At 39.2% G+C, this 25,164-nt stretch overlaps 1 protein-coding gene across 2 annotated transcripts in view; it reads right to left on the bottom strand.

The window, feature by feature from the left end:
* CBLB (Cbl proto-oncogene B) overlaps positions 1–25,164 on the bottom strand; it is a 198,054-nt gene that overhangs the window by 72,277 nt on the left and 100,613 nt on the right. Inside the window, exons 5-10 of one of the 2 annotated variants that reach the window (XM_077821171.1) lie at positions 20,277–20,433; positions 15,567–15,688; positions 11,889–12,026; positions 10,163–10,250; positions 5,942–6,073; positions 517–720 (exon numbers count right to left, since the gene is read on the bottom strand). In XM_077821171.1, the coding sequence (XP_077677297.1) occupies positions 517–720; positions 5,942–6,073; positions 10,163–10,250; positions 11,889–12,026; positions 15,567–15,688; positions 20,277–20,433 (841 nt within the window). Of the gene's footprint in view, positions 1–516; positions 721–5,941; positions 6,074–10,162; positions 10,251–11,888; positions 12,027–15,566; positions 15,689–20,276; positions 20,434–25,164 lie in introns of those variants that run through there. The other variant, XM_077821180.1, reaches the window with a different exon arrangement.

The following is a 25,164-nucleotide window of genomic DNA, read 5'->3' as shown; positions in this document are numbered from 1 at the left end:
GACCACAGTATAGTAATGAAATCTGAATACTACCAATTTAAAGTAAATTTGCATAAATGTGTAAATAAAAAAGCAATAAGGTTCACAATATCCAGCCAACTATACCAAAAACGAGTACAGAGGATTCCAACCAAGTTCAACGATTAAGGGGGAGAAGAGCCAAAGACAAATCTGCTACAAATAATTTCTAAGTTGATTTTTTTTAAAAAAGCCTAATACCAAAACAGGGCCAGATTCTTAACTGGTATAAACTGATGTAGCTCCACTTTACTCAAATGAGTTAACCCAATTTACAAAAAAAGAGAAGACAACCCATTTTCCCCATTCAACAAACAAGAATATTCTACTCGTTTTGATTTATTTTTATGGCTACAGTTTTTATGAAATGCATAGTGCTTCACCATCCTGAGATCTATTCAGTAAACTACAAGAACTTTTAAAGTGCAGTTACACTACTCACTTACTACAGATTACAAACGTATTTGATTCCACATGATGCACCTGTTAAACATTTACCTTTCGTACTGAAGCCAACCGATTCATCATTAAAGATTCTTCTCTGTCATCATCATCATCCAAGTCTAGCATGGGCATACTAAAACTATCTATAATACTGCAGCACCTGGAGTTTTCATCCCTTGGATCAAAAGGGTCTACAATTATTGGTTCAGTTCCTTTGATTTCACATCGGCAGAAAGGACAGCCCTGACCATCGGATTCCTGCACAAAAACAAAAGTATTCTTTTAGATAGAGAGTAATATTCTTGTTTATGCTAAGGTCCCTTTACCGGATTCTGGCAACGTGTAAAGAGGTCTTGGTGCAAATCAGAAACAGGTCCACCGATATTTTACTGGACAAAGTAATTTATTCCACTAGTGGCCTGAATTTTATTTTTATATATTTATAAATATAATATATATTTATATAAACCTATATATTATATATATTAACATTGTCATTATTGCAAATTAGTTTTTTTTTTAAAGTTGACTTTTAAATAAAATAATCAAAACATAATTCTTTAAAATGTTAGCTTAAAACCACCCAAATGCCAAATATAACACTTTGCCTTTTAGGCTTACATTTCAATGCTCATTCACAGATAGACATCAGAAAATCCAAAACCATAGTTCTCGGGGATGTTTGACTGCATTGTTAACAAACACATGAACAGAAGTGTTTGTTAGCTCTGCACGAAATTAGGTCAAGAGCTTTTCATACACGTGATTTTTGTGTGTCCGTCATCAAAATCTTTGATAAAACATCTAAGAAATGCCAAGGTAGTATTCAAGTGGCTTTCAAAAAGCCAAATTCGGTTTGCCTAGTAATCCCACAGACTTCATTGGTGAGTAAAGCAAGGAAGATTTGGCCCTTTAACTATATTTTAAGTTCTAATGGACAAGATCACATCTTACAGAGAAGCAGTAAAAGTAACTACAAAAAAAAAATTGCTTTTGACTGGCACAATGCATATGTGACCACTACTGTGTTGTATTAATTTAGATCTGCATCTGAACTGTAGAAGTCAAAACTAATTTGATTTAAATTCAGAAATTATGTCAAGGTTTCAGAGCTTCCTGTCTATAATTTTGACACCTTTTATTTGTAATGTTAGATGCAGCGTTGGCGAAAGAGCGATAAGGGCATCAGTATTAACTCACAGTTTACAAAAAATTATCCTGAAATTTCAAGCAAGCTCAATTCAATTCTTAAGGATGAAAGAACAGACCTTATTTTATCTGGCAATACTTTACTGTAGCCTATAGTCTGTCATCATTAGTACCCTGACGAATGCTTTACAGTCTATCAGTGTACCACCCCTTAAGGCAAGAAAACTAGAGTAGCTGCTTCATGTCTGCAGTAACTTTTCCCCCAAGCGCTTCCACTTACAAGCTTCGTCCTGAATTTCACTTCTGTATCTGAAGATCCAATCCATTAATTACTAACTATGGGGAGTAGGCATGTTACTCACCAACTTAGCAGAGTTATGTAAAGCAAGCCTGTATATTTATCCTTTAATGCTAGATAAATAAATAAATAAAATAAATAAAAGACTTTCATCCTTGGCCTATTTTTTGAGATAGTATCCCCCACAGTTCTTGATTTACTGGGCTGACATCAGTACTAGGGCCCAAAACCCTAACAAATTGCTTAAACCAGGGGTCTCAAACTCAAAATGACCACGAGGGCCACGTGAGGACTAGTACATTGGCCCGAGGGCACACCACTGACCACCACCCCCTGCTGTCCTGACCCCGCCCCCACCCCACCCCTTCTGTGAGGCCCCGCCCTGCCCCCCCTTCCCACTCCTTCCTTGCCCCCATTCCAACCCCTTCCTGAAATCCCCACCCCAACTCTGCCCCCTCCGTGCCCCCAGGGGGTACAGAAGGGGTGCGTGGTGTGTTAGGGGGCTCAGGGCAGGGGTGCAGGGTGGGTCAGGATGCAGGAGGGGTGTGGGGTACAGCAGGGGGCTCAGCTGCAGGAGAGGTTCAGGGGCGGGTCAGGCCTGGCGCGCGCACCAGGGACAGGGCAGGCTCCTTGCCTGCCTGCCCTGCAGCTGGGCCGCTCCGGGAAGCGGCCAGTACCTGGGGTAGGGGCTGGGGCCACAGGGGTCTGTGTGTTGCCCTGGCCACCCCTCCAGGTACCTCCCCCAAAGCTCCCATTGGCTGGGAACAGGGAACTGCAGCCAATAGGAGCTTCGGGGGAGGTACCTGGAAAAGCAGCCAGGGCAACACACAGACCCCTGTGCCCCCTCCCCCAGGTCCCGGCCACTTCCCGGAGCGGCACGGGGGCAGGGAGGGAGCCTGCCCTGCCCCTGGTGCGCGCCGGGCCGGAGCCACTCTAGGTAAATGCTGGGGGGAGCGAGGGTGCCACAGGGAGCTGGCGAGCCACAGAAAATACACTAGGGCCACATGCGGCCTGCAGGATTTTGAGACCCCTGGTTTAAACCTAACTTCATTTCAGGGGAATCTCTTTTGTGGTTGGATCCATCATGTATTTCTTTTACTTTTCTAGTCAACTAAATGTTGCAGAGCAGACCCCCCCGCAAAAACAAAGTTTAATTACTACTCTGTTTTCTTTGCTACCTACCAATGTCAGCAGTTTGCACAGTGGACTGTAGACACACTATGTGCCTCACCTAGTCAGAGGATGCTTCCGGTCAAACTAGTTTATCTTTGCCAAGCTAACTAAACAGTACAAAGTGTCAATATTTTTCATGTACAAAACTGCACATGACCGTTGTGATGCTGAATATGAGCAAAGATTTTTTATGAAAACTTTTAATATTAATATACTGTACAAAGTAATACACGCTCATAGCATTTACAAATTCAGCGTACAAACCCCTATTCAGGAAGGTATTTAAACACCTACCTTCAAGCACAGGGAGTTCTCCTATTGAAATCAATGGCCCTGCTCATGTACTTGAAGTTCAGGGTGTCCTTACATATCTTCCTGAACAGGGTCCCTAGAGACCCTAAAATTGAACATATTTCTGACTGCAATCAGTAAGTTATACCAGAAAATTTTTTACATAAATGGTAATACCAGGAGACACAAGTATGGTGTACCTCAGAAATAATCAGCTAAGGAAACTACCTTGAAATATGTAGCCTTTCACCTTCAGAACATTGGTTTCAATCGAATCCAATTTGTGTTGAATGTAAATTGTCATCTAAGTACCATTGGGCTGCCTTTGTGAAATAAGTTGAAATAATTACTTCTTATAGCACTTGTGGCCATATCACAAAAGAAACCATCACAATTGTCATCATTGTTGAAAGTCTGAGAAGAGACACCATGAACTGTATGGACGTACAGTGGTTACCATTTTAAAGTCAACAGCAATATCTTCCTAGGGCTATTTTCCCTTGCACAGTTATATCATAGAAGTAGCCCTACAGAACAGGGTTAGTGCATGCTAAAATGGCAGCGCTAGGAGGCTTCTATTTATGCTGCTTGTACTGTACTTGGCTTGTCAGAGAATTCCATTTTCCATGACTGCCTGTCTGCCCTCAACTTTTCCAAAATATTAACTCATGTCTAGTAACACAAAAATAAAATTACCATCAGCTGAGCTCTGCATGCTAAAACAGTAAATGAAACCAAGAAGTGATATCTACAGGCATACACACGTCAAAATATACCTACCCATGCATATACATGTACATAGCTATGTTATTGCAAAAACCAAATATGCAGCTCCCATAATCTGCATAAGTTTAGACATGATGCAGAATAATGCAATTTTCTATACATATACACTCCTAACAGAACAGATTATTACAGTTCAGAAAAAATAGTTTTCTGGGGGGAAAGAATTGTTAATGACGCTCTTACTGTCTGTGTAATGTAAAAGTAATAAGCTAAATTAAAGATTCCTAAATAAAAGACTGTTGCAAACTGACTTCCACTGTATCATGTTTAGCATTCTATGAAGATTTGAAGTTGCTTATTCAATTTATTAAATAACACAGATGTTTCACTGAGAGGCAAAAAAGTATTGGAAATCTCTCCTGAGGCATGTCTAATGAGCCATTATGACAGCAATTAAACAATAACCCACTGGCAGCCTGTAACAACTGACATTGCTACAGTATGTTTCTTCATCTTCTCATTAATTATACAGGAGTTAAATCTGCAATGAAGTTTGATTAAATTGAAAATGTAATTGCTAATGGAAGACAAACCCAACGCTCATTTTTTCATTAAGAGTTGGCTTGCTAATGATTACACTTTAGATGGGAATCTGAAAAAGATTTCTGATCAGGTTTTGAGCCAGAAGGAGCTCCACTGAAGTTAGTGGAGGTATGCTGGCATAAAACCAATGAAAATGAGATAAGAATCAGGGCCTCTATTTCTATTCTTCTTATTCATTATTTGTATTACAGCTGCACCCCAAGATTGGCATCTCATTGTGGTACACCATGTACAAACACATTAAGTAACAGCAAAACAGAGGCAGAGGAAAGGTGAGGCAACTTGCCCAAAGTAGTAATACTGAAAAGATTCATTTTCAAAAGAACCATCAGGAGAAATCCTAAAGCTCCGATCTGTAATGAGGAATAACCTCTCTGCATTTTTAAGGGGTTTGCAAACTGCTCTCTGCAATTTTTTAAATCATCCTGCTTGTTAAATATGCTGAACTAAAGGCACCTATGCTCTTTTTCCACAGAACTGATATAGCGTGGGCAGGAGCTGGACACACCTCCCCAAATTGTGCCACCACAAGCTCTTTCCAGCACATTCACTTCTGTAATTGAGAGGATAATTTCACAGATGGCCAACAACTGTAATAAAAAGCTGTGGAGGTGGGTTTTTGTGATGCTGGCACTATCCACTTGGAAGTGGACCGAGATCATGAACTCATTTTTCACAGGCCAATCACTATCGGAAGGTGAATATGTTATTACTATCATGAGTGCAATCTGAACCAGTGACCTAGTGGTTAAAAACACTCAAACACATTTTGTCCCCTCATTCAAGTGAGCTGATCACTAGGGAACACTATAAAGACCTCATGCATCACAAATCCCTGTATAGTCAATCATATAACTCCCAGCTGCTGCCTGCCCTCACCTTTCCCTCAGCTCACTTCATAAAGCAATCCATGTGGTTGAGTGGGCAACCAGGGTCCCAGCATTCATCTCCTCACTAGGCCCTGATCTGGCAAAAGGTTTCCAATAGCAGCAATCAACAAATGCAGCCACCAGGCCACTCAGCTACTCAGATGCTAAGGATTCCTGTATTAGCTTTCCCAGGTGCAAGAATTAAGCCCATAAATGTTACTGAGTTTACCATTTTAAAAGCGTATCGCTGGTTGTGACCTTACTAAATGCTAGAGAAGGATGAGGTGAATGGTCAAGACATACTGAAAACAGCAAGAGGAATAATAAAGCAATCCATCCTTATTGTCTGCTGATTGAATTATGACTGTACCTGCCATGCTGTAAGACAAGAAGTGCACATGAGATGTCCACAAGGCTCAATCTTCACATCTTTATCATTCTCTGCACAGATTTTACACAGCTGGAAAGTGGAACCCATTTCACAGTACAATTCGTATTGTTCCTGGAACAAGAGAAAGTCAAGGTCAGTATCACTAGTATGATCAGTAAACAATGAAATATGCTTAAATTCTACTTATGGCAAGCACATTATACTGAACTTCCCATGTGGCTTACCTTTCTTAGCAGTACACAGCACTACTGTAACATCTATCTGACAGCAAAATGGAGGTTTCACACAATCCTTTTTTTTTGCTTCTTAAAAAATACAATCTGTTCTTCTAATGGCATTTCTATAAACATTATCAGTAAAACTTGTGTTTCTAAACTATCTCACTATTATAAATATATTCAAATTATAAAAAAAGAAACATTTATTAACTCCATCATCAACTTTTAGAACAAGTTACTTTGGAAAATTTAACAGGGTGGGGGGGAGAAAAATCTAATAAGTATCATTAATAAAATCAGAAACATGAAAAACCACTGGATTGCACAGCTCTGTTCCTGGCTCTCAGATATTACATGTGTAAGTAGCTTTGAGGTTGCTTTAACTCCATCAATCCACAGCTTGGAGTTTGGGAAACTGTGACCTGTAATGGAATCAGTAAATACAGGAGGCTGTGCCTTTCTCAACGGTCATTTCAATGCCAAGGAAAGAATACTGCCTTCCTTGTTTGTAATTTAGAAGAGGAAAATGAACAAGGGTCTGGAGGTCACAGGGGAGAGGATGAACAGGAGGTAAATTATGAGTCACAGTAACAGTGATTTTTATATATTTTATTTTTAGTGTGAACCTAATGCTGGTGCAAACTCCTAGACTGACAGCTGCAAGAAGTCAATTCCTTTATTTATCCAGAGAACAGATACAGAATGGTCAATGAAACATGAGCTTCCTCAATCTGCCCTCACGTGCCTCAACACATATACAGAGAGACCACCCTTGAGCATAACAAGAAAAGCTCATTCTTCACATCTCATTCAGTCCTTAGCCTCCCCATAGGAGTGCCAACATGGGTGCCATTTGGTTGTTGGTGGTTATGGTGATGTGCTCACCATCTATTTGGGAATGGTGACTGAACTTCATTTCTTGTATGCTACTGAACAATAACTGATGGCACAGACTCTCTGAATGGCATTTACCTCATCCCCTCCCACCTGTCTATTTCAATTGGAAGCTCTTGGGGGAAGGGTCTCTTTCTAGCACTGTGTATTTGTTCAGTAATCATCATAATGGGGCCCTGATCCCAGTAGAGGCCACTACAAGCTATTGTAATACCAGTAACTCACTTACCATGAAGCCATAAACTTATTTGGATAACGAGCATGCCAATTTTATGGCTGTGTGTGTGTCTGGAAGTATTATGGATGCTCGCTGTGCTGTTGGGGCAGGCAGCCAACTGTAACAAACTGTAAACTGATGACTTGGGCAAGTGTGTGTAGTTTGGGAGATTTTTGCTGATTTGTGCAGGTGGCGAATGAAAGGTGTGTGCTGAGGTGAGGGGCTACATGTATTTGGTGTTACTGTGTGTGTGGTTGTGTTCATTTGTGTCTGGGGAGGGTTGTGCTTGGGGAGTTTATGTTGATTTGTTGTGGTAGCAAATGAGGGGTGTGTGCTGGGGTGTGTGCTGCAGTGTGTGTGTGTGTGTGTGTGTGTGTTTGGGGTCAGTGTGTGTGTTAGTTCAGGTGATTTGTATCTTCAGATTGTGCTGGGAGAGTGTTGATTGCCCTGGGAGGTTTCTGTTCAGCTGTGCAGGTGGCGAATGAGAGGTGTGTGCTGCGGTAAGGGGCTATTGTGGGTCCTGGTTGTGTTGATTTGTGCAGGTGGCAAATAAAGGGGCACGCTGCAGTGGGGGGCTACTGTGTGGGGGTTATGCTGGTTTGTGTCTTGGGGTTGTGCTGGGGAATTCTGTGTTGATTTGTGCAGGTGGGGAATGTGGGGTGTGCACTGTGGTTAGGGGCTACGTTTTATATATATATATATATGGAGGTATGTTGTGCGGTTCTGTGGGTGGTTTTGGAAAACTATGGCGGTTGGGCCAAGTAATCCATCCTTTGTGCAGTCTCGCTCATACAACCAATGCAACTGTTGCATGTAAATTGGCTGTAAAGTGAGCATGGTGATTGGTTGAATTACCTCTGATATCACATTGGTCTAGGACTCTTGGCATGGCATAGATACATGTCTTACTGCAGCTGTTCACAACCCGGGTGTAATACTTAAGGTCAAAGTGACTGTGAAATTAAAAACTGTATGATAACAGACCACAAAGCCCACTGATGATTAAACCTGGTGATATGCTGAACAAAACACTCTCAGCCATGCTGGTAGCAGTTTCCATTGCTTCACACTGACTCAACGGACATTCTATCTTCAGAGTGATAAAACAGACAAGATAAGACAACCCTGAAATCTTTATATATAATAGATGAAAAACAGATGTAGCAAAAGCTTCCAGAACTGAGAAAGGGTTTGAAGGTTGGCAGGCAAATTATTTACACTGTGATACAGTTTTTAATACTGAGAAAAGGAGGTACACAAGTTTAGGAGCAATGGAATAAATTAAAGACCCAAGTCAGATGGCAATAGCAGATGGAATAAGGTAGTGAGAAAAAGTAAAGAGCGTGCCCCAGACTCTCAGCTGCAGCCAGTATACACCAAGCACAGTTGTGGTGCTTCCCCACAGATGAGCCATGAGCAGCAACTTGCTCCTGGAGCCAGTTCTAAATCACCCGTGTCATAGTTTCTAGGAACCCCAGTGTTGCTCTCAACTATACCAGTTAGGTATGCTTGAAGGGATCCCATTAGCAGCAGCATTCCAGCCACATCCCCAGTACAGTACTGGAGAAGGTGACTGGGAGGGTTCTAGAATAGAGCCAGCTATGCTGGATTTATGCCACCTCAGGATTCCCTCATACCAGGGGAATCAGCAGCAGTCAGTTAAAACAGCTTTCCAGCTGCCAGAGCCGAGCAATGAGCTAGAATAAGAGGTAAGGATTTGTCCTTTTAACTTCACTGACCTTTGGAGAAGGGAGGAACTATGCAGAAGAGCAGTAGGGGGTTCTTAATCAAAAAGGGCAAGAATTTTGGGCCAGGTGGCCTTTTCCCGCACATAAAAACATCTGCATAGCCCTAGGCTGTATTATTTCAACATTAGCATAAACAGGAGAAGGAGGGTGTCAGCCTTCTGGAAGTTTCCACACAATCATTTTAGATAGTCTCCTACTCAGGGATAGACATTTTAATAATGAGTTCCCACTAATCCAGTGTGTTGCAAACAACATTTTTCTTCCTGTAAATTCTGTGAACGTGGTATGCAAACAGCATTTAGAACTGCCAAAGACCTAACAGGTCATCTGGGCCTTCCTCTGCAGCCAACAGAAGAATATTTCATCAAACACTGTATAAAGTTGTGTCTGGTCAATATAAAAGCTTTCCAGCACTTCCACAACTTCCCCGGAGACTATCCCAAAGTTTATAGAAGTTGCTGTCAGGAAGATTCTCCTAATAACTAGCCTATAATCTTCCTTTCCTTCTAATTGTGTACCATGGTACAAAGGGGTACCATTCCCTTTCCTCTAGTTTCAAATATCTGCAGACTGGTGTCATGCCAATGCCTATCCAAACTATACATATATTCAGGTATTAAGTTTCCCAAATATGCCATTCCCTCCAGCCTTTTAATAATGTGTTCCTTTCCCCTGAATTCCCTCCAGTTTGTATAGCACATAGGGGAAAGAAGCTACACACTAGGAAATGGTAACCTTCTGATAATACCCCATGTATTTTCTTTCTGCAAGCTCTATACAGTTGGATATTCAGACTTCAAAGCGACTTCCAAGCCTTACTTTATTTCCTTGTTCCCACATCACTATTACAAAATATTAAACTTCTTAACCCTTCAGCACACAAAGAAAATGTTAGCAGCTGTGAAAATATTTCCCCCTCCCAAAACATGGTTAAAATCAAAAGAGACATCTGCATTACCATCATCTTTAGATTTTAAGACTTGCCATCCAGTTCTTTCTCAAACCCCTTTTTTGTCAATCACAATCTCAATAATTTTTCTCTAATATTTTAATAAAAAAAACATATCACTGCTGGATAGGGCACCAAGCAAATAAGGAACAGAATTTATAACATGCAACATACCTGTGTAACTTTTATGTGATCATGTGGAGTAGGTTCATTTAATCCTGTCAGATCAGGATTATAACTTCGTCCATCTGGGTATAGATAGCTGAATTACACAAATTATTATTAAGATTTATATTCCCACAACTTTCATTGTTAAAGTAAATTATGAAATTATGGTTAGCCAATAAGGGAAACATCAGATATTAATTAAAATGTATCTTATTTCTCCTGAGCCATATTTCCCAATTTCTTTTAACAATTGGCAATTGGGTAAACAGAACTTAATTATACTAAAATTATCCTTGGCACTATCTGAGGTCATCTTGCAACAGAATATGCTTAGTTGGGCCCACATACCCACACAGAGTTGCAGTGATCTCAAAACCATCCGCATGGTTCTAGTTGCTCAGTGTGATGCATGTAGCTGAGAATTCAGCGCAATGGAACACAAATGACAGCAAGGGAAGAAAATTGTATCTATGTTTATATTTAAGTAAATAATGAAAATAAACTATATTTAGAATCCATGGGCTTAAAACGAGAATAGCTAGGGATATTAAAATAGTAGGGTAAGGAAGAAAACTATTTTGATGTTAGTTAAGGTTCAGCTGAGTTTTATACCGAAAGCAGGGATTCAATCTCATTGAAAGTTACATTTTATAGGGACACGAGTTATTTAAAAACACACACACACCCCTTTAAAAATCAGTTTAATCTCATCTGGGACCATATATTAAAATGGATAAATCATAATGATATGGTTATTGTATGGTCCCACTAAAGGGCAGACTCAAGGTTGCCTGGGTTTCTCGACTAGGTATTTCCATACCTTAACATGTCTGGGTTTAAAACACTTCGATTTGGGATAATTACAACATTCCTGTAATGCACTCACCCTAAATTACTGATATGTACTCTCAACCTTAACTATTTTTCTGTACTTCTTGTCTAGGAATGTTATAGGAGCAACAATAAAACATCTTCTGTTTTACAAGACAGGAATCCTGATACTTTGTTCAGATAAAACCACTTAGCATTCAAAATTTTAAATGATACTTTTAGGAATAGAATTAATTGGCTGAAGTAGAGCAGTAATCTCTGATTTACTTTTAAAAGTAATCCCAAAGTGTAAAAACACAAAAACACACTCCCCCCCCTCAAGAGTGATACAGATGCCTATTTGTGGCACTCGCCACAAAGAACCAACGTCCTCTTAGAAAAGTTACAATTTTGCACAGAACTTTTAAATTCTTGAGACCTTCATAAAAAGATCAAAGTTCTCATGGAAAATCCCAGAAAACCTGAACTTTGGTGCGCACGTGCGTACACACACATCCACACACAAATAAAATATTAAAAATCTGGGACATTTTTGGCCTATAAAGCATAGGCAAAGCTATCAAATATATTTAATATCCATTGTCCAGTATTACACAGGAGCAATTAGCAGAACTAATTGCATGATCAGCTTATGCACTTATGACTTTTATATTAAACAAAATTTAAATTATAACTCCCCAATCTCATTTTCCCCTGGAATTTATCTGCCATAAAATATGGTCAACTTCAGTTAACTGAATTATCTTGAAGTGTTTTATACATGAATAAAAGTAATAGTCATGGATTTCCAAACGACTACAAAACAGCCGTATCATCTACTACTTCTGATGCTTTAAATTATGAATTAGCAAAGCAATACATCAATATTTTATAAAATGAAAAAGTTATCATTTGTACTCACAATCCCTCCCGGCTGCCATCAATTAGAGCTTGAAATAAAGGCTTATTGTGAGGTATAGTCTGCAAAATGTTTCCATCACCAGTTACGTATCCAATGGCCCACTGCCCCAGTCGAGTGCAACTCAGTCTGAAAATGTAGCTGGAGGACAATGAGTTACAAAGTCAATTCTAATAAAAATGCTTGGCAAAACAAATGGAGAGGAAAGGTGGTATTGTGGTTAAGGCACTGGATTGAGACTCTGGAGATCTGGACGGAGTTTCCACCTCTGCCACAGACTTCCTATGCGACCTTGGGTAAATCATATAAACTTGTCTGTGCTCAGTTTCCCACACGTAAAATTGGGAGGATAATGGTTCACTTACACTACTTTTGTATGTTGTCTACTTAGGCCCCAATCCTGTAAAATCTTATATATGTTAACTTTACAAATGAATATTCCCATTATATAACGTTATGTGTACACTTAGGTCTTTTTTAGGATCAGGGCATTACTTTGCCAGCTATTCATGGCAAGGATCATCTCCTATTTGTAAATAAGGGCCTAATGTGATTACTGATCTCACTTGGGTTCAGTAGACACCACTGAAATACAAATAATAAATTATATAAAATTACAAGAACATTTTGTATGTATAAGAGCTGTAAAAAATAAAAGATATCACTGATATTTCAGATAAATGAATGGAAGTTCTTTTGTATTAACAGTTGGATTTTTCACTTTCTGAATTTTATGCAGGATTGTGTGTCTGTTAACAAAAAAGCATTTGTAAAATCTGTAATTTTCAAAAAGGATTTTTTTAATTTTGGAAAAATACCATTATTAATATGTAAGTTAATTCAAAACAGGCAATACAGACAACCAAAGCACAAATCTTAAAAAACAAAAAAGAATAAAAAAAGTCACAGAGCAACCTAATGGAAAAATTTTTTAAGGAAGAGAAAATTAAGGGGAAAATACAGTTAATGAAAAATTCCTTAATAAAAAAGGCCTAATTTGATTTAAAATTCACTTAAAAAAATCCTTATCAGCCCCAATGTTTATATAGCTTATTTTACTCTGAAGTACTGTACTCAAAAGAGCTTCTCTGATAACATATATACAGCATGACTGAAATTCAGCCACTTTTGTGTAGAACAGGTGGCAGCCAGGAGTAAAAACCATGCACAGCACATTGCACAATAGAAGAGAAAGGAAAATTATAGGCAAGAATGCGGGAGCAAATTCTTGCTCTTATTAAAAATTATGGAATCTTCAATGTCAGACATCACCTCAGGTTTTTAATTGCTCAAACAGGAAATCCAGCCACAGAAAGGTGATCAGATTTGTAGTGTGAAATATCACTGCTTAAAGTTGTACCTCCTCCACAATAAATATAAAATGTGAAATCCTGGCACTATTGAAGTTAATGACAAAACAGCCATTGACTTCAATGACGCCAAGATTCCACTGGACGAGTAACTTGTTTCTATTCACTGGCTTTTGAACAAAAACTTCAGAATTGCCAGAACATTTTAAAGTGAACAAACAATTTCACTTTATATCAGCTATTTCTTCCTGGAAGGTTCAGTACTTCACGTAAGTAACCTAACAAGTTCCCTAGTGATACTAATCAGAGAGAGAGAAGTTGGTCTTAAAATTAATTCTATGTAACAGGGAACATTAAAGCAGCTTTGGGTAAGATTTTCTTTTGAAGTCTTCAGTTCAAGATTGAATACCCTTCTGAAAGATACGTTTTAGCTAATCACTAGTTATTGGACACTTTAAAGGGATAACAATGAAATTCTATGGCCTGTGTTTTACGGGAAGTCAGACTAGATGATCTAATGATCCCTTTTGGCCTTAAAAATCTATGAACTTTTAAAGACTTTTTTTTCTTTATAACCCGACAATCATCATTTTTACTTCATTAATGATCAACTAAAGCACACTACTCTGAAAATCATCATGACCTCTTTATTTGGGTTTTATCATATGTGCATGAGATCAGTATCAACTTATCTAAACTGGTGAAGCAAGATTCCTTTACAGGCCAGGTAACAAGATATGATTTAGGTTTTGTTAAAAGAGAAAACCCAATATTGGAAATTATTTTCCAATGACATTCTCCTCATCCTGCCAATTTTCAGGATGTTTCTTCAGTCAGACATAAAAGTGTGCCCCTAAAGTGTTAGGGACCTAAACATTAGAACATGAAAGGTGAGAAAAAGAAAGTGAAACTGGTTTAGGGTGACCATATGTCCCGTTCTGGCCAGGACAGTCCCTTTTTTAAGCCCTATCCCGGCTGGCCTGACTTTTTTGGCAAAAGTGGGCATTTGTCCCATTTGCCCTTGCTAACTGGTGATCAGTGGGCATGAGCAAACAGGATAAATGCCCAGTTTTGTCAAAAAAGTGGTGCAGGGGGATGAGCGGCAATGCGAGCTTTGCAGGGATGGGGAGAGAGGCAGGGCTCAGGCAGGGGTATGGCTCGAGCGAGCAGTGACACCAGTCCCAACCCCATGCGAGTGGCAGGCAGGGCTCAGTAATGATGCTAGCTGAGGGGTGCAGGCAAGTGGTTCGGATCAGCCCCACATGTGGGATGGGGGAAAGCGGGGGGTGGGGGGGGGCCTTGGGCTAGTCCCATGCGGTGTCCCATTTTTCTATTGGAAATATGGACACTCTACACTGGCTAGAAAACAACTGAACAAGAATGAAGTGATTCATGTATTTGCATTTGCCAAAACTGAGTGAAGGGGAAAACACAAATAGTACAAAGTATAAACATAACTAGGGAAAGTTAGCTCAGCTGAATAATTCAATAGGTATAGTAACACAAGATTTTTAAAATTTACACACACACACACACAAATCTGATCATTTTTAACCTTGTCAATGTACAGTTCCTATGACATCAGACAATTACGGATGAGCCAAGTATGTGCTTTTGACAACAACATATAGTAATTAATACTAATTAAATTATGACAGTGGCACTGGAACACTTTTTACAGTGGGGGCGCTGAAAGCCAGTGGTTCCCAAACTTTTTACTTTGCAAACCCCCCCCCCCCCCTTACCCGTCCGCACTTCCTCTCCCCAGAGCTGGTGCAGGACCGGACCATGGCTCCGGGACAGGGGGAGGGACACAAACAGAGGTAAGGGGGGTAATGAAGTAAAAAGTTTGAGGATCATTGGCTTTCAGCACAAGTTGTCACTTTAAACCCCAGATGCAAGATCAGTCATCCCTCTTGTTACTAGCTCTCCTGATGTTATCCCAAGCCTCAAGATGTTACTATTTATTTATATTACACAGATACATTTGGTGTGTTTCTTAAAGTGAGGGGAATCTCAGCATTTTCTTAAAGTAAGTTTCTAGCCCTTGAGGGTACAGAGAAAAAAAAGCTTGAGGATTGACTCTCGTTTTTTGAGCACTCGGGGTGGCAAAACTGCATCCTGTTACAAAAAAAGGGCTTGAAGTTTGCTTCAGCTACAGTCTTTATAATAGAAACTGCTATATATTAGAGATCATACAGTTTTACTTTGACAAACGGAAAAAAAGATGTTGGCTAATCAAGTTATCAATTTGCTCCCCTCGAACCAGACAACAAATGGATGTGACCCAGGAGTATGGATCCAGTATAATTACTTAGCTTTAGAGACAGCCAAGTTTATTTGTAAAGCAGTAATCAGTGAAACCTCTTACCTCCCAGGTTTGGTGCTGTATTTCTGTAACCTTGCTTTGACTTCATCATATGTTAGGAATGCCATATATCCAGGGTGTGTCACAGCTAAGAAGTTCCAGTTCCTTAAGATTGAACCCCAAGGCTAAAAAGAATAAAAATAATGAAATGATAAATCCAATTAGATAATTGTTAGAATAAAACTCAAGACTACTTGTGACAAAGACTGAAATTATTTCAGGCTATTCCGCTTAAAATGTACATATCTGATTTAATATAGCTGTTTAAGGCGCTGATCCTTCAAAGACTTTCACATGTGCATAACTTTATGCATTGTGAGGAGTCCTTCAAAGTACTTCAATGTGTCAAGTTAAGCACTTGTGTAAGATCTTTGGAGGATCAGTATCTCAAGGTTCACTGATAACATATGTAGTCCCAGTAAACTTATTAAGTGTTATGACTGATAGTAAGTGTTCACAGATTTGGGCCCCGAAATAGCATCAAAAGTCTCTCATGAAAGCTGCACAGTTTGTATGAATGCACAGCAAAGAAGCATGTTACAGCTTTATTTTTTCAAACAAGACCCTGCATTATTATACTAATAGACTAAGTCTAGTGGAGCACTGATTTTTGAACTGTCATCCTTTTTATTACTCTACACTTCTTGATCCTGTCAGTTGTCATACCAGTATTATGGCCAGGGAATGAGATGAACAGTGACAGTGTTACTTTCAGGGTATTGACGAATCATCATTGCCACTTCACTTAAGTCACAATTACTTCAAAGAGCTGGCACTGAAGCACACCTGACATGTCAGATTATAACCTCAATCAAAAGAAAACATCTTTTATTTCGGTATTTAAGGTGCCAACATAAAAAAAGTGAGTGTTCAACAACCAACATTTTGAAAGACAATAGTGCCTCTCAGTGGCTAAAGGATTTGTGGCGGGGTTGAGGGTGCGCCTGTGTCAAGGAAGAGAATAGAAGAGGGAAATCGGGATGAGACAGTCTATCTTGAGACTGTTCAACTCTCTCTTATGCAAATTCCATTTACAGGTGACATTTTTTAGAAACATGCTGCTTGTGCTAGGAAAGTGGGGATAAAATGTGTCAGTTATGAAGGTTTTTGGAAGCCCCTCTCTGTCAGAGTAACAATTCTTCAGGAGAGCTCTCCAGTTCATGAGTCAAAACAGCTCTTAACCAAACCTAACCTCCTAACAATCTACAAGACACCGCAGGGCCAGAACAAAATATATTTCTCAGCTCACTGCCTTCCCTTTCCATAATTATAGTTAATATATAGAAATTAAAAGAGCAAAAAGGTCTGTGTGTCAGATTTGTAAGCAAAGCAGGAAAAATAGGATAGCGTTCATATAAAGAGTAATTGTACATTACTCCAAACTATACTAATTTATGGTAATAGTTAGTAGGAGTGTTCCTCTTAGAACCTCTTGTAATCAACCCCCCAAGCCAAGGTTTGGGTTTGTTTACTGTGATCCTAGGCACCCTTGTATTCACACCTGAAACACCGCTGCAGTATTTGTACAAAATATGCTTTGTGAGGTATTAGCTAGCATGTTACTCACACTGATATATCAATATCATTGTAAAATGCATGTATTAACCTTATATGTGAAGTTATGAATTCTCTCTGTACGATGTTACTGGAACATGTTTAAGACCTGACAGTCTAGCCTAGGTAAAGGTGATAAACACATCTGTCCTAGGTAAAGGAATGTGGGTTAACCTCAATTTACGTATTAACCATAAACAAAATTATGAAGCTAAACCTGCCTGAACTCGAGAGACAGCGAATTAACATGGCTCCTTCACCCTAGAGAGACTTAGGAGACTGAATTCCCCAGGAGCCCTTCCTGACTTGTAAGACAAAGGCAATCCCTTAGGGAACAGAGAGAGACTCCTGTGACATCCTGTATCCCATGTTCACCACATTTATATTTATAAGGTTATGATATATTTTGTACAAAGTATGCCTTGTGAGGTGTGATGTGAAAACTCAATCTGCTGAATATTAGTATCCTGTTGAAATGTGTGTAACATCACTGCATATAAAATTATGAGATTTTGCTATATCATTACTGAAAAATGTTGTAACTCCGGGTAACAGTTTTCAGAGACAAAGACACACTAGCAACCCCAGAAAGGTTTCACCAAAATCAAGTGGGCTATCATTTCCTTAAGCAGCCATTCTTCAGCAATGGAGAAATGTTAAAAAGAAATTTACATTTCATCCCAGACATGGTTCGACTCTCAAGTACAAAGGGAACTGTTTATCTACACCCCAGCAGGGGTTAATTCTTAAAGAAAGAAGGAGAGTATGAAAATAAGGGACAGTTACCGCCACATAACCCCTCTCCGTCTTCCATCTCTCTGCTCATGACAATGACTCTCAAAGCACTGAACAAAGGGGGGGGGGGAGGGGGGAGAGGGGACAGTGGTCCCAGACTGGAAGGAGACGCAGCATGTGAAATGTATTGCAGCTGATGGTGAGATAACCCTTTTTTGCTTTTAAACCTATGAGCCTTGGTAAAGTTTAGGAATTATTTGTGTTTATCCATTTGTTTCTTTTGTAAGCAATCCTGACTTATATGCATCTCTACCTGTAATAATGTAATATCTATCTTTCTATAAATTAATAAACTTGTTTTAATGTTTTATCTAAACCAGTGTAGTTTGGTTGAAGTGTTTGGGAATCTCTACTTAGGCTGGTGCGTAATCATTACCCAGTGTTGGAATGATGGACTTACTATGAGCTTATATGGTCCAAGAGGATACTGAGCAGTGCAAGATGCACATTTCTGGGGAACAAGGCTTGGATTGAAGAATATGTGGGTGTCGCCCTGTCTGGAATTCATGAATGGCTGGGACAGCATTCATGTAACATAGCTGGAAGTGATTTTACATGCTGGTGGCTGTATATGCGCAGGCCAGGAGTGGCTGTTCTGGCTGCAAAGCAGTGTAAAAGGCACCCCAGGCTATAGAATTAAGGGGACACTACTGTTCAATGTCTCAACTCCATCTTTACCTTCACCTAGAAAATAAAGCAGGTGATTTGATCTTTGGCTCCTGGCCTAGCTGGACTGTAAAAAGCTGCAAAGGATACGGTTGGTGAGAGAACCCATCTTGAACAAAGACAGTATCTTGCTAGACGAAGTTTTAGCCGCGTTTTCACTTTTATTTGCTTGTAACCATCTCTATTTTTATCTCTTTTACTTGGTATCACTTTATCCTTGCTCTTTTGTTGAACTTGTTTTATTTTTAGTATAGGCCAATTCAGTGCTGTGTTTGAAGGGAAGAGTGTATTTAATAAATTGTGATGTACTGACTCTAAGAGCAGCAAACTTAATATATTCTGTAAATGCACAGCAGAAGGGGCTGAGGATTGCAGAGAAATATCTCTGAGGGCTGGAATGCTGCAATTGTTACCTACTAGCAACATTTGGGCCGGGAGAGCCTCAAGAGGTTTGCTTGTGAGGAAGATAAACTGGAGGGGCAGGCAGCTGACAGTCTAATTGCCAGCAAAACTCATTCTTAATGAGGCAGAGATTTACAATGCCCCCACAGATCTTGGTATCCCTAGGAACCTTTTACAGTTACCAACCTGAAAACCAGTTCAGCTTCAACAAAAAGGTTTCAGAATTTTCTGCTGAACACAGAATAAGTTTTTGTTTGGAACAGAAACTTATTCAAACCAGGCAAAGTTTAGGTGTTTCAACTGAATTTTGCAATGAAATGTTTTAACTCAAACCCCAAACTCAAAAGCAAAGCTTGGAAGGTGCAAAACCATATAAGCCAAAGATTCACACAAATCCTTGAAATCCAAAATAGCTGAGTTTTACACTAGCGCTAGCAAAGGCACCAGTAAAAAAAAAAAATAAATAAAAAAAAAGTCTTGAAATATAATGATAAAAGATGCATTTTGGTTATTTCTGTAAGGGGAATGCTTTGATTGTGTTTTGAGACTCAGAGTTTGGCCTCAGAAGAGCTTAAACAGAGATGGGTTACACCTGAACAATTTTAACTTTGACTTTTATTGGTTCTGGCAATTTCACTTGGTGAAAGTAAGAGATGATAAAGAAACAAAAGCCCTGGATTCAACATACCCTACTATCATCCAACTTTTGCAAATGGTCCCTAGCCCTTTAATGGACTATACCAAATCCCCAGAAATGAACACGCCAGAATATTGTGGGCGTTCAAAAAAAAAAAAAAAAAAAAAATCAGATCTGGATCCAGATTTCACAGTGAGCACATCTTTAACAAACAAAATAATTTTCACAAACAATTCATTAAATTGTCAATATACACTTCAGACAAAGAAGAAAAACAGCCAATGCCTGAATAAGTGATAGACTTCATTTACCAGAATTGCATCCTAATAATTACTCCTATATACAATATATAGAGAGGCTAAAGTGAGCAACCCAGACCCATATTTTTTGAGAGAAATCTAAATGCAGGAAAAAATGCATGAGTTGCCACAACTGCATCACAATTAGGGTAGCCATGTCCACAAACTATGCACATATTGTTTCATGGGTGTATCTTAAAATATAGGCTTTGATAGCAAAAAACAAAAAATAAACAAAGTTAGTTCCACGGTCTAATGTTTGAGTCATTCACTATTTTCCAACCATCTGACTTTTTTTGTCCATTTGGTGACTCACAGATCTAAGTTCTTCCATAATGCTGAAAATTTTAAGAATCTTACCTGAAATAGTCTAGTGAAGATATCAAATTCAAAAATTGAAATGTAGTCATTGCAGGTCAAGTCAATGGTAGACTTCAGAGCCATTGCTTCCAAACCAGAGCTTATCTGATGAATCTCATGAAGGCACTGCCGGAACACTTTCCATGGCACAATAGTTCTGTGAGGGGGAGAGAAACGATTTAATAAGATGCCATATTGAAGAAATTTTCTTATTTAGACAGCACAACTCAAGCCTGACATTAATTATGTTTGATTTTGCTACAAAAACTAAAGCTCAGTTTTCTGCAAGGATTCAATCAAATGCTAGTACATCTTATTTTCCATTAAATGGATGTTGTTAAACTCCCTTTTATTTTATTATGCAAAATATTCAAGCCAAATTATTTCCCAAAATGGTGTGGTGGTGAGTTTTTTGTTAGTTTGTTTTTACTGTAAGTGAATTTTGTGCACGGGAAAGTTGATGGAGTCTCTGGTTCCAAGATTAAAATCCTCTATTTATCCACAGAACAGGTACAGCAAACCACCCCACATGATCCCAATCTTGACTTGAAGGAAACACCTCTGAGATGGATGGGAAGTTCTGTCTTCATGGTCTTTGGCCTCTGTTCAGACTAACAAGTATGCTACTTAGTGCCTACCGTGATTGCAGTTTTTGTGATTAAGGCTCATTTATACCAGTTCAATTTGTACAGGCCAACAACCTTCAGATAACTGCTATGACACCACTACTCAAGGCTGAGTTCACATCAGCAACCTAAGGAAGGGAAAGGCTCTTTAAGACACTGCCAAAGAGTGTGGCTTGCTCTATTTGACTATACGGCTGTTCTCCCGACCCCTCCCAAAGAAATTGCTTTTAGAAATAAGAACATTGTTACAGAATGAGTAGTAGTGACAAACAAAGGAAAAACTGCAGGATGACAGCAATGGTAACGGGTTATAACAGTTACATGGATATTAGAGTGTAGCTCTTACCATGTCTATATCTGCACAAATTTGAAAGCTCTTCCAATAAATAATCCAAACTACTTTTCTGAATCCAATTTAGTAGCTAACTTTGAAGCAACTTTTGAGACTTTATTCAATAAATGATTTTATTCAACGTTTGAGACTTTATTCTCTTTTCTCCTGACTAGAAACAAGGTCTACCTGAGCATTTAAGGAAGGGATTTAGTACTTGAGGACTCAACAGTTCAAGATGCTACTAGGCTGAGAGCCTGCTACTGGGGGTGGGGGGAAATCCTGCTTCCCTTCTGAAGAATGCAACAAGAGCTGGGGGAAGGCACCTCTCAGCCCAAAGTCCTAGCAGCATGGAGAAAAAGAAGAAGCCTGTTGATGCAAACGAATTCAACATAGGATGAATAGGTGCTACCATTAATGAGGAAGGGCAGCTGAAATGTACTGAAGGCCTCATTCAGCTAGACAGAGGCCGGCTGAGTGCTTTGAGTTGTCAAGCGTTAACAGGGAATGAGTCCCTTATCCCTGTGCCACTGGCAGAACCTGCCCCTACTTTTATTTGTAGCTCTGGAGCAGAGCGTGGCAGGCATGGAAAGAGCAATTCAGAACGAAGACATACTAAACTGATCCTCTCTAGCAGAGTCACATTTTGTTCACCTCAGGTCCTCTCCCCATCCTTCTGTATCCCATGTCCCTTTTAACTCATCTGCTGCACAAACTGGCAGGTTCTTCTGCCAACCATTGTCAATGAAGATGGTGAGATCTGGGACCCCACGCGATGCCCATCACGTGGAGGAACCCTTTACAAACCATGGCAGACCACCCATCAACAACTGCTGCTGCTTCTTCTTCACCCAGACGTCATTATAAAGGTTACTATCTAAATTCTGCACGGCATTAAACCCCTCCCTGCAAGGTGGACTGACTGACCTCAATGCCCTGTAGGAGTAGAGAATAGCCTACTTTACAGGATCACATTCTCGGTGATCTGTAGTTATTTGCAAGACTTTAAAATGTGTAAGATTTTGTGTTTTTAAAGCCAGTTTGTGTGTATGTGATGCTAAAAAACAGTCTAAAGAGCCAAAGATACAACCCTCACACATGCTACAGATGCCTCATGGGCTTCTGCTGTTGACACTAACTTTAGAAAAACCCCACAACATTTTTATTCCACAAACATTTTCACATCTCCTTTTTACATGTACAAAGTAATTCAGATTACTTAGTAATATGGAGTTATAAAAGAAAATGATAGTTATATCTGACTGTTCCACACTAAGTAAATACTTGCCAATTCACTTAACTTTAAAAAAAAAAGCTTTCAACTAAAAGCAGAACGCTGAGGACTTGAGTTCATATTTCTGCTGCAGGGAAAAATCCTAATCTGGCCTTTACTGTATTCATAAAAGCCTTTAGACCTGGAAATCTAAATGTCATTTTGAAGCTTGTATTGAGAAAATCATAAATGATAATATATGATGAAGCCGAATAGATCTCCGCAGATATGTTCGTCTGTGTATGAAAAACAGGAAACCACAAAGAACTGAAGAGAGATACCACATCAGATGCCATTTAAAAAAGAATGCACATCAAATTTTGATCACGGTAAAGAAAGAACAAAATGTTGCACTGACTTTAAAGTACAAAGATAGAAAACCTCTGTGCATCCGTGGTGTTAAAAACTACAGTTATATATGAATTTAGGTGTCACAATTACAGGAATTAAACAGGTAATCATAAATTAGACTTCCTCTTTGATTCTCTCGTTAAACTTTCTGAATGGTGACAGCATCAAGATCACAGTACTAGAATAGCAAGGGTTAGAAGAGGAAATCCAAACTCTTAAAGCTAAAATTAATCTCATATGCAAGTGTAATCTCAATACAATGCAAGCAAAAACGAGTGATGTGACAGGATTGTCAGAACTCCCTCTTGGTTCTCCACCTGCTATAGTTTCATGAAGAAATTATTGGATGTGACCGATACACAGGACCTACCATCCTCTATTCACTTAATGTTATTACCCTCACCTGATTAAAAAAATAATATAGATACAAAACTTCAAGGTCAGACACCTTAATGCACAATTCAGCCCATCTGCAACTCAGCCTATGACAGACATGTTCACAGTTGAGAGATTAAACCAGTGAAATAACATCTGAAGTTTATCGTGATAATCTTCCAGGACAGGTGTTTAAAAAAAAAAAAAGGGTGTTCCTCATCTATAGTCCACTGAAATCCATCTGAGCCCTCCCAGTTATTTCAGTGAGTTTTGGATCTGGCCTGTTGTGCCTTGACCATCATTTACTGTCCCCAGGAGAGCTGAGAACTGTTTGTTGTTGAAACACTCATTTCTGCTTCTGATAAAGTCACTCTGTAGCTTTTGGCACTAACCAGCTTGGGACCAGCCTACCTGAGGGACTGCCTCTCTCCCGGCGCCATTCCGACAGCTGTGGTCAAGAGAAGTCCTTGAGCAGGAGGCCGCCTTTCATAGAAAAGAGGGAGTTTGCTAGCAGGGTGTTCTCTGTGAGGTCTCTAGGACTATGTAACTTGTTCCTCCCCCATCTATCCTCCCCCTTTGTCAAATTCAGGCTACTTTGGACTAATCTCCCAGGCACACTGCAAAAGGTGTGGGTAGGAGTATTTAGAAAAAGCTGAGAGTAAACTTCCCACAACAGTAAAGCGGTAGAAAGGAGCTTTGGTAGGTGGCTGTCAGATTGAGTTCCTGTTTGAATGATAATTTTAATGCTGTTGTGATTTCTGGTGTATTATTACACGTTAGGGATCTACAGTTTTGTACAGGTGTCTTTATTATTTAAATCCAAACACATTACTTCAGATGCTGCTTATAAAATGAATGCTGAGATAAGGATTTATAGAGAACAGTATGTTTGTCAAGCCTACTAAATAATGTTAGAGAAAGCTTGTTTCCTTTACAATAAAAGAAGACAGGATCTGGTTTACAATCAAATGCAATCTGCCTCTTTTCCATCTTGAATTGTACAAAGTATTTACAGCTAATGGTTTCCAGGCTCTTTGTCCTTGTTTTGTTTGTTGCTTCATGCCACTAATGATGCCCAGCATTAGATGTTGGCAGGTATTTCTGCACATGCCTGATGAGATTAGGCAGATCAGTGGGAACTTGTCTGGAGAAGGAGGGGTTACGCACCTCTGCTGTGTTCATCAGGAAGACGCAATATGACACCCCCTACCATGTTAGGCTCTCTGTATAATTAGGATGAATAAGTGCATTGTCTTATATTTAATAACTATATAAGCTGTCATTGGCTGTATGATGTACTGTTACTGAGGCATTATTCTGGGGAGTATTTCATATTAGGAATACTAAAGAAGATAGTACAAAAATGCTATCCTCACTATAAATTCACTCAAACTGTTTGCTGCCCAAAAAACGGCTTTTCTCTTTTTTAAACATATGTTCAGCAACAGTTTGTCTCTTTTCTGATGTCTTCTAGGAAGCAGTACTAATTTCAGAAAGTTTCAGGCTGTATGTTTTAGTTTGTTTTCATAAACATGTATTATATGTGCTATTTTATGATGCTCTTGGACGTGCTGTTGTACAATTAATTAAAATCAGAGAGAAAATATATAAAAGGAATAAATATGTGAAGTGGCTTGAAACGTACACCTGAATTAAAACACTAGGGAGCTAAGGACAACCATCTGTTATGTATTTAGGTGTGTTTTATTTATTTGAGAAAGAACTTTTCTAAATCGAAAGAATTTAAAGCTCACTTAGGGCCTGATCCAACTCACACTGAAATCAATGGGAGTCTCTGCACCCTTTCAATTGCAGTCAAAGCGTACCTATGCTGGTTTAACAACAACAAAATGGTCCTCTTTAAAGCTTCAGGAAGCTTGTTTGAGACCCTAATGCAGAAAAAGTTTCTCATATACACCTAAACACTGTCTC

Source organism: Eretmochelys imbricata, chromosome 1 (genome assembly GCF_965152235.1).
Source record: "Eretmochelys imbricata isolate rEreImb1 chromosome 1, rEreImb1.hap1, whole genome shotgun sequence".
NCBI lineage: Eukaryota > Metazoa > Chordata > Testudines > Cheloniidae > Eretmochelys > Eretmochelys imbricata.
This window is presented reverse-complemented; position numbering and strand designations above follow the sequence as displayed.